The sequence below is a fragment of the Cynoglossus semilaevis genome, chromosome 17, assembly GCF_000523025.1.
Source record: "Cynoglossus semilaevis isolate Cse_v1.0 chromosome 17, Cse_v1.0, whole genome shotgun sequence".
In the NCBI taxonomy this organism is placed as follows: Eukaryota; Metazoa; Chordata; class Actinopteri; order Pleuronectiformes; family Cynoglossidae; genus Cynoglossus; species Cynoglossus semilaevis.
In genome coordinates, this window is record NC_024323.1 from 13431692 (window position 1) to 13441174 (window position 9483).

A 9483-nucleotide genomic window follows, 5' to 3' on the forward strand; every position below is an offset into this window, starting at 1 on the left:
GTCTTTGGGAAACAATGCCTTAATGAGTATGTTTTTGGGCTGTGGTAAGGGAAGAACCCCGACATCCTTCCATCTCTGTCATCTTTTTAATTAATTAATTAATTAATTAATTAATTTTTTAACCATCTTTTTTTTTTCTTTGTGATACGACAACTTTACTCCAACAGACGTCAGCACTGTTTACTGTCTAGTAATCTTTTAACGTCTAATTTTCATAAATTAGCGTCTGACTCGGGGTAGTCACTCAGCCACGTGGTTTCGCCCTCTGGCATGTAATTAAATGTAGTTAATTAAATGAAGTAATTGACTCTCAAATTCAAGGTAAACAGCTTCTCAGTGTCACTTACTGAAGGAACTGGACAGGAAGGTTCTGCCACGTCTGGGAGTTCTAAAGATTTCACTCATGATAATAATACAAAATAATAACAATAATAATAATATATTATATTATTATTATTATTATTATTATTTTAGTTTCCAACTATAAATTGGGTTTCAAATATGTTTTTTTTCCCCCTCACACACACTGACTCACACACACACACACTCTTATAGCCCCTCCCTCCTGGTCCTTCTGCAGCAGCCGCTGCAGCAGAGACTCTGCAGCATCACTATCACCATCTTCATTTTCAGACTCTGAGTCTTCCACTGCTCCTCCTCCTCCTCCTCCTCCTCCTGCTGCTGCTGCTCCTCCTGCTGCTCCTCCTGCAGAAACACCATGAGCCTCTCCCTGCAGCTCCCTCTGGATTAGAAGCAGGTCAGAGATTGGATTTTTGATTCTTTTCTGAGTTAATCATTTTGGGTGTTGGTTGTTGTGCTGCTGCTGGAGTGGGTGCGTCTGCTGGTCCATCTGTTCATGTGTGTGTGTGTGTGTGTGTGTGTGTGTGTGCTTCTGCATCAGTTTTGTCTTCACTGCTGGTTGAGTTCTTTCTCTGTTCTTTCAGAATGTAAAAATATGTGTCTCAGTTTTTCCTGACAGGGAGTATTAAATATGACCAGAGGTTTAAGCTAAGTTCACTACAATATAACAGGACAGCTAATCGTTAGCTAACAGGTAAAAGCATAGCTAATCTGGATTAGGTTCAAAAGGAGTTCTCAACAGAGAGTCAGACACAGAGGCAGATGGTGAAAAACGTCTGTAAAAATCAAAGTGTCGTCAACAAATGTGTGGACGTTGAAACAGTTTTTTTTCATTGTTCTGGTCCAGACCCGTCTCCAGCGTTCCTTCGTCCGACAGCTACGTCAGTAACCAACCCGAAGCCTTCAGCAGAACTGCATCATGGACGAGCAACAGAACCATCCGTCAGAGGAGCCCATATGTAAGCAGCCCACGGCCGGGGAGGCCGAGGCCGCGGCCGCTGCTGATCCAGCATCCGCCGTCTCCGCCGCACATGAAGGAGCGGAGTCCAGAAGCCTGGACCACCTGGACGTGACCAGGGACAACATGGAAAACAGTAAACACAACCACAACTAACACACACACACACACCAAACCCACACACACACATCACCTGACCAGTGCTAACTCTTCCTCCTCCTCCTCCTCCTCCTCAGGTAACGGCCTCGCTCCAGTGATGGCCGACACTTCCCCCACGCTGGGCTCCGCTTCACCCCCTTCGCACGCCAACGGTCATCCTCGCCTGAGCAGCCGATCGGGGTCGTTGGTGGCGGGTTCACCGCGGCCATCGCTCAGCCGCCAGCACAGCACCGTCATGGAGACGGTGGCGGCGGACGGATCCAAACCCAGAGACTACCTGCTCCTGGCCATCCTGTCCTGCTTCTGTCCACTGTGGCCCATCAACATCGTCGCCCTCACCTTCTCTGTGATGGTAATGCAACAGGGGGCGCTCACCACCCAACCTGGGAGCACGATTGCTTAAAGTTGATGGCTATAGTAAAAATAAATTAATAAAAAAATATATATAAATATTAGAATCACAACAAACTCAAAGAAAGACATTCACCAAAGAGACGGATGAAAAGTTAGTCAAAGAAAGATCACCGGTTCAATAATGTCCAACGATAACGGTTAGCCAAACGTTGTGTGAGAATTAGCGATAATTGTAGCAAACGTATTTTAAGGGTGGCTGAATTATTTTGAAATATAACAAAAAAGTAACTTGTGAGAATTAAATTTGTTAGTAGTTGTTTGAATTGTGATTTATCTCGTTTTGTTTGTTTTGTTTGTTTTGTTTGTTTTCGTTTGTTTTTGTTTGTTTTGTTTGTTTTTGTTTGTTTCGTTTGTTTCGTTTGTTTTGGTTTGTGTTTGTTCTGATGTTTGTGTGTTCAGTCCAGGAACAGTCTGCAGCAGGGAAACGTGGACGGTGCCCGACGTCTGGGTCGTAATGCCATGATTCTGTCAGTGGTGTCTATTCTGGGTGGAATCGCCATCATCGCCGCAGCTATTGCCCTCAACTGGGGATGTGAGTAACTGCAACTTCAGGCCAAAAAATAGTTTTTTTTTGTGGAGCTAACTTTTAATTATATATGCTATGTTTTAAGCTAATCTTTGATATGTGTTTTTCTGTATTTCTTGCTAACCCTTAGCTATTTTGCTTAATCCTTTATTTTCTCAGAGCTACCTTTAGGTTTTCTTTAGATATTTATTGGTTATTTTGCTGCATGACGTCGCCGACTGTTCCTTTCCTGGACTAATGTTCGTCTTCCCGTGGCTAACTCTTACCCAAAAATGCTACACTTTAGTTAGACATTGGCTCTTTCTATAACTGGGTGATCATTTAGAACTCTCTGGGGAACTGATTATTTACTTTAGGTTAATATAATTCCAAATATCTTCCAGTGATTTTAAAATCCTGATGAGACTTGGTGAAATGACACGGAGCGACACTGACCTTCCCAGTTCACCTGATCCTGATCTTTCTTTAATCCCGACCTGATCCTGGCTCTGAACGCCTTCTCCGGACAAGAACGACTCAGATCCGTCCCTGTGTTGATCCCAGCACTCGCTGCGTTTTTACCAAACCTCAAAACAACTAGCACTCGCTGCGTTTTTACCAAACCTCATTCGATCATCGATCAACCGCACATTTGATCAATCAACCCTAACAATCAGTCCACCAATGAAAGCCCAAATTTAATAAATATTCCAATCTCACCATCCAACCGAGGACCAACCAACAGCCAACATCCAACCCTGATCCCAGACCTGTTTTGTCCTGAAACATCGTCACCGTCTTGAAAGGTTTCTAATGGATAAAAAACAAATCCTTCTGGATCTATGAAACGGTTCTGGAGCTCCGGTGGTTCTGACTGAGAACAGCTTCATCAGATGAAACCTTTTCTGATCCTACTCGCTCCAGATGTTCTTCATCCAACCAGTGTGGACCAACCATACGATCAGGCAACTGTCAGAACCTCTGCTGGTTCTACAGTGGAACCTGGACCTGGAACAGCACCACTGGTACTGATCATGGAAGCACTTTTCTGCCACTGCATTTTAATTGGCCTGATATTCACTCATTGTCAGCCATCTTTTAGCATATTGAGGACGTCTTTAGCATTTTTTAGCTTACCTCATGAAATTTCCCAACATCCTGTTGGCACTTGTTTTGTCTAACGATATCCCTTAGCTTTATCCCTTTCCTTCGGCTCCCATATTTTTTTTTGTTTTGCCTCTTTTTTTATTTTGTGAACAATTTGTTTATTATTTGACTAGCTCGGCTAACTAGCTTCATTCTTTGCTAAATGTGAGGCTCCTTTACTGTGTTTCCAGCAGTTACTGTTTGTGCTTGAACATTAAAATTTTGTCTCATCTTCATCAGAATTTTGGCAAATTTTCAGCTGTAACAACCTGATGGCCCTGAAGATGGCGCTTAAGAGCTATTCACTACAAGCTGTAACACGTCAACGATACAGGAGAGACTTTTTCTCGGTTCAACTTTTTGATGCCAAAAAAAAGAAACACTGAGGTTTTTGTCTTTGAACCTAAAAAAAAAAAAGGAAACCAACACCGAGGTTACGCACAACTATGTGAACAGAAACGTTCACCTTTGACACTAGGCATGTTCCCAGAGTTCACTTTTCCAACATGACGTCTTCACGCACTGCGCCCAACAGCCGATACCCGGAGGTGCCTTCAAACCAATCTTTGAGTGGATATTTATTTTTGGCACAATAACATGGTACGAGATACAAAGAGACTTGGATTCAAGATAAAAGAAAGAAGACGCCAAGAAAGCAAACCTTATCGTGTTTGGTCCCTCTCATTATCGCAAGAAAAATGGGGCTAACATCTTTAAAGTGAAGAAGGAAATGGACATCTTGATATGAAGTGAAGCTGGCTGCTAATTAGCACGTAGCATTAGCTCCTATTTCAGGAATCCCTCGACTGGCTAAGCTTTGGCTGTTTTGGTGTTGTTAGCTAATTCTCCACCAGGGCAGTTATTCATCATCAGTCACAGAGTATTTACATAAAAAAAGTGACAAAAAAAAAATCACATGATGTTCCGACAATAGTTAGCCATTGGTTAGCTATAGTACTAGCAGCAGTGAGCTTAACAAGGAACGTAGATTGCACAGTATTACGACAACAACAACACATTAGAACCACTGTACATTTGAAGGCACTTTTGTGACCCGTGCATGTTTACAGTATTTATGACCGAATGCTTTTATCTACTTCTTTAGCCTGGTTTAGCCGTAGTGCTAACAGATTAGCACTTTGTAAATAAAAAGGAACTTTAATGAGGGTGCCCGTATATACAGTATGTCCCCTCCCCAAAACGTTTGGGCTGTAAATTCAGCAATAGAAATGTATTTGAACACCGTGATGAGAAGAGAGGACGGAAGGAAAGGAAGGAAAGAAGGAAAGAAGGAAAGAAGGAAAGAAGGAGAGGAGGAGAGGAGGAGAGGAGGGAGGAGGGAGGAGGGAGGAGGGAGTGGTCACAAGACGACAGGAGAAAAAGGAAGGAAGGATGAAAGGAAGTGAGGGATAGAAGAATGGATGAATTTAAAGACAGGATGAAGGGGGTCAAATGATGCTGTGTTTTCATTTTTTTTTAAATTAATTTCTGTTACATTAATATTTAAAAAAAGAAAAACCAACATCCTGACAGTTATTTATGATTTCTTCACACTTAACATTTAAATGTTTAGTTTGAAATTTTCGAAATTTTCGATTTAGTTTCGATTTAATCAGACTGGATATTTAGTATATTTTATTTTTTATATTTCACCACCATAAATACATGGTTAACAAAGTAAATGTTTTAATTTACTAATGTTTCACCTTTTTTTTCAAATTTCATAAATGATGATTTTATTTTTCTAACAAATTATTTATTCTTTTGTCACCACAAGGGTTTTAAATTGTTAGTGTATTCTTTTTATGAAATATGCAGTAATTAAGTTAAGGCACATTTGTTACACTTTAATAATTTTATTGAATTTATACATTTTTTTCAATAGTTTTCAGATCAAAATTCTTTGTGATTTTACTCGTCCGATCACCAACTCATCTTTTTTCAAAAGTAATTTTTAATCTTTTCAAATTTATTAAAATATTTTTATCAACTTTTTATATTTGTTAAATGACACATTTGACTTTGATTTTTATCGTTTCTTGCAGCAGAAGGCCCCGCCCCTAATGCCCAACCACAAACTTTGAACTTTTTCAACTGTATGCAGCCTGCTTTTAACTCTATACTCTGAACTTTATTCAACAAAAACAAATATTATAAAATGCTATTGTTACATTCATTTTATAGGTCAAGAATCAAAGTCTGTCCCAGGTCGCTGTTTACATTCAAATCTGATTACATTTTAACATATAATTTTGTATAATTCAACAGAAATGGCTACATCTGACCATCTTTCCTCATGACATTTCAAAACAGCTAATTTGCAAAGTTTAAGTTAATTATTTTTTCACTTTTGAGTTAATGTTAAACTAAGTTTAAGATGATTAAGTTTTCTTACATGAAACATTTATATTTTTGTCCCAAATAATTATTTAAAATATAAATTCTATAAAATATCATCACTGAGTAATTCCAGTATTTATTTATATTAATTGATGTTGTTTGCTGTTTGTTTTTACTAGTGCTGTTTTTTTTCTTGTGTGTTGCTCACATTCACCGACGATGACTTTGTATTTTTATACAGTTCTATTCTCATTTTCTGATCCTTTTTCTACACTTTTGCTCATGAACAGTTTGTATCACTGCTTTACAGTTCTGCACAGTAGGGGGCGAAAGTGAGTCAGCATGAGCTCAGTTGGACGCTTCAGACTGTTGCAGATTCTCTCTCTCTCTCTCTCTCTCTTTATCTCTCTCCGTGCATCGATGCATGCCTTAAATCCGTGAGGATCAACTGTAACTGATTATGACGATATTTGCAACGAATACATAAACTGTCAATTCATCTCCAGTTGTTTCTACTTCTTCAAAGGTAATGAATGAAAAGATTAGTCGAAAATTGTATGTTTTAAACAGAAAAGAATTGCAATTTTTGCTTTTCTGTAGGTTTCTCATGAAATTACAGCATTAAAAAAAAAGAATTTTAGACTTTTTTTTGGAAATTATTCAGTAAAATCTTAATTTAATGTGTCATGTTTTCAGATGGTAAAAATATATTTTTTTTTTTTCTGCATGTTTCTCATCAAATTAAAACAGATTTTTTTTTCAAAATTATTTCTTTTGGCATGTTCTTGGGAAAAATCTTAATTTCGCATTATGTTAGTCGGAAGGTAAAAAAATATTGACATTTTTTCAAAACTGCAATTTATTACAGCATTTTGAGAATTTTTTTTTTGACAAAATTTTAGTGTCACATTCATGTTGGTGAAGACATGTTAACAAAACACCAAAATAAACATAAACTCAAAATCAACAACAACAAAAATAAAAAAGAAATCTTTGCAAAAGGACCTTTTCCTGGAAATGGTCTTAAGTTCTCCTGAAGAGTCCAAACTGTGCACCCAGACCAGGGTCCAGACTTCACCAAGTCTTCGTCGTGATCTGATCTGTTTTCACTGTGATTTTCATCATGTGGACACAGTGGATGCCCGGGAGGTTGGACCCGGCCAGTTCACAGTGGTCAGCATCAAACTGCTCCAGAGGAACTTTCACACAGTTTAGGTTCCACCTACGGAGCAGAGGTTCAATCCACCAGTCGGCGCTGAAAAGGGTGAGAGCTTTATTAAAAAAAAATCTCTTCTTTATAAAAGTTGATCCACTTCCTAAAAATTAAATCCGGTGGATGTTATATTTCACTTTAAACATTAAAATGAAATGTTCTGCTGTCATTGTATGGTATTACCTCCTTTCCTGGTATGTGGTCCAGAACTGGGACCTGGGGTTCTTCTTCAGAAGAAAAGCCACAGTTACAAGAACATCTTCAAAATCTGAAAATGGAGTCAAGTTATCAGTTAGTTTTCTTTATGTATTTCTCGCTGTGGAGCCGTAACGTTTTTGTTGACACCAGTCGCTGAGCAACATCTGGATCCACTCAGATTCCACTCAGACTCGTGACACTCACCGGCAGGCTCATAAAAAACATCCGATCCCAGAATGAGGTCCACATCTGGGAGCAGGACCAGGTCTGGGGAGACCTCGCCCCACGTGAGACCCAGCACCTGCACATCCTTCAGATCGTTGGCTTCACAGCTGCGTCTGCAGTTCTCCAGGCACTGGGGAACCTTGGCACTATCTGACAGGATCACGTCCGCACCACAGCGTGCCGCCAACACGCCAGGAAGACTCACGCCTGCGCCCACCTGAGGAGAGACCATGGCACCATCCACGAATTGGTGTTGAATAACTCGGATCTCAGACCCCGTTCTAAAATGATCTTCTCACCTCCAGCACAGTTTTGCGTGGCAGCTCCTCTCTACAGGTCCACAGGTACTGAGCCAGCACCACTGCACAGGGCCACACGTACATGCCATACTGTGGGTCCAGAAGCTGAGAGGGTGGAGTGAGAGTATCTTTATCTTATAATCCTTCATGAAAAAGGAATGCCTTCAAATTAGGCTGTGTTTCTTTTTTGGAAACAATTCAAAAACTTTAAATCACCTTCTTTTCAATAATTAAATTTGACTTTATGACCCTACTGTTGTCATCTCCTTTAACTAAAACATGGTATTTCTATAATTAATGATAAAATCAAACCAACCTCGGGTATGGAGACAGACAGGGACTCTGGTGGATCTGTCTTGTCATCTTTAAAGGTGAACTCTTTCACAGTTATGCTCTTTGGTTTCTCCATGAACCATCATCAAAGTCAACGTCGTCTAAAAAAACACGAATTGTTCGGCCCACCAATCGTGCAAAATAATTACAAATAACTGCGCGTTGAGTTTATATGTATTTAGCGGTAAAGAAAAGTTTCATATGATGAACTTTGTCCCTCGTCGGTTCCTATACTCTCAAATTACAAGATGGCTGCGCTTGTCTTCCACTCACGTCTCCGCTAGTTTTTGCCGGGAGGCTGTCATTCCGTCGGTTTTATCCAATCAGCTTTCCGTTCTTCTACAAGGGCGGGATGTAGTGATACATGCGTAGGTTCTGGACTGGACGCTAACAGCTAGCTGTTGTCATTAGCTGACAAACTCCTCAACAGTCCTGTTGTGCGAGCTTTTATTTGAACAAAACTCAGCCAAAAGTAAGCTGTTTCGGATATAATCGGACATTTACCCACAGAAATAACACACGTGTGTGTATGTGTGCGCGTGAAAGTGCCGGGTTTCCTTTGACAGGAGACAAATAAAACGCACACATCAACCCAGACATAAGCGAAAACATGAACCACAAGAGTAAAAAGAGGATTAAAGAGGCGAAGCGGAGTGCCAGACCCGAACTGAAGGATTCTCTGGACTGGATCAAACACGGATACTGCGACAACTTCGACCTGTCACTCCGAACTGTCCGGGTACAGAAGCTAAGCAAAGCTAGGCTAAGCTAAATGTTGCTAAGACGAGCAGGAAGTGGAACTGTCACGTACACACCAATAACTTAAGAGTCCCTGTTATCACAAAATGTGTCTCATTTTGGTCGATCTCTAGTTTATCTATTTGTTGAAACTTAGTCATTAAAATTGTCCCAAAAGAAAATGAGATTTATTTAACAGGGAAAGCATTCCATACGTTGTTGATTTCTCTGTTTACATACATAAATCAATTCATAACAGCACCTTAATTTCAAGTGCTGATTAAGGGCTTTTAAATGGAATTTATTCTTTGTTATTTCGTCTTAGGTAGTGACAAAACTAATCTTACCTAAAGTCACAGAAAGAATATAATTGTCTGGGGCTGGTATGTCCCAAAGCCACACCCTCAGTTTAAAGTATTTATGACTACACAGTGGATACATAAATGCTTGTCATCTTGTGCTTGGATATTTAATCTTCTAACAGAAAATTAGACCTGTTGGAAATGTTGACATTTTGCACACTTGCACTGAAATACCCCTTGTTTGGCAGGACAATGTTGAGCGCGCTGATGCCCTCCATCTCAGTCCAGAGGAA

General features: G+C 39.9%; 4 protein-coding genes across 10 annotated transcripts in view; 2 read left to right on the forward strand and 2 right to left on the reverse strand.

Annotated features, from left to right (window-relative positions):
- Positions 1-9483, reverse strand: part of LOC103393431 (RNA binding protein fox-1 homolog 1) — a 363631-nt gene that overhangs the window by 250405 nt on the left and 103743 nt on the right. The gene's annotated exons all lie outside the window — the stretch shown is intronic.
- Positions 550-3959, forward strand: LOC103393447 (tumor suppressor candidate 5 homolog). 2 transcript variants are annotated; one of them, XM_008330416.3, is made up of 5 exons: positions 550-757; positions 1208-1454; positions 1555-1829; positions 2291-2423; positions 3783-3959. In XM_008330416.3, coding segments are annotated over exons 2-5 (585 nt in total). In that variant the 5' UTR covers positions 550-757; positions 1208-1279; the 3' UTR covers positions 3785-3959. The 2 variants fall into 2 exon arrangements, with proteins under 2 accessions (XP_008328638.1, XP_008328637.1); XM_008330415.3 differs by lacking the exon at positions 3783-3959 and adding an exon at positions 2801-2892 and having other exon boundaries at positions 620-757.
- Positions 6802-8274, reverse strand: mettl23 (methyltransferase 23, arginine). The gene is made up of 5 exons (XM_008330412.3): positions 8134-8274; positions 7818-7922; positions 7498-7735; positions 7279-7363; positions 6802-7137 (listed from the first exon to the last, which is right to left on the reverse strand). Exons 1-5 carry the CDS (start codon positions 8224-8226, stop codon positions 6957-6959), a joined length of 702 nt encoding a protein of 233 aa, XP_008328634.1. The 5' UTR covers positions 8227-8274; the 3' UTR covers positions 6802-6956.
- Positions 8727-9483, forward strand: part of jmjd6 (jumonji domain containing 6, arginine demethylase and lysine hydroxylase) — a 4324-nt gene continuing 3567 nt past the window's right edge. The window contains exons 1-2 of the mRNA XM_008330413.3: positions 8727-8889; positions 9439-9483. Of these exons, the coding sequence (XP_008328635.1) occupies positions 8761-8889; positions 9439-9483 (174 nt within the window). The 5' untranslated portion in view covers positions 8727-8760. The remainder of the gene's footprint in view (positions 8890-9438) is intronic.

Excerpts from the sequence above, each read along its gene's own strand:
- LOC103393447 (XM_008330415.3), top strand. The coding sequence starts at position 1,280 with ATGGACGAGCAACAGAACCATCCGTCAGAGGAGCCCATATGTAAGCAG. Across the intron at positions 1,455-1,554 it reads CAGGGACAACATGGAAAACA|GTAACGGCCTCGCTCCAGTG; the intron begins GTAAACACAACC and ends CCTCCTCCTCAG. Across the intron at positions 1,830-2,290 it reads CCCTCACCTTCTCTGTGATG|TCCAGGAACAGTCTGCAGCA; the intron begins GTAATGCAACAG and ends TTGTGTGTTCAG.
- mettl23 (XM_008330412.3), bottom strand. The coding sequence starts at position 8,226 with ATGGAGAAACCAAAGAGCATAACTGTGAAAGAGTTCACCTTTAAAGAT. Across the intron at positions 7,923-8,133 it reads TGTCTGTCTCCATACCCGAG|CTTCTGGACCCACAGTATGG; the intron begins GTTGGTTTGATT and ends CCACCCTCTCAG. Across the intron at positions 7,736-7,817 it reads CACGCAAAACTGTGCTGGAG|GTGGGCGCAGGCGTGAGTCT; the intron begins GTGAGAAGATCA and ends GTCTCTCCTCAG.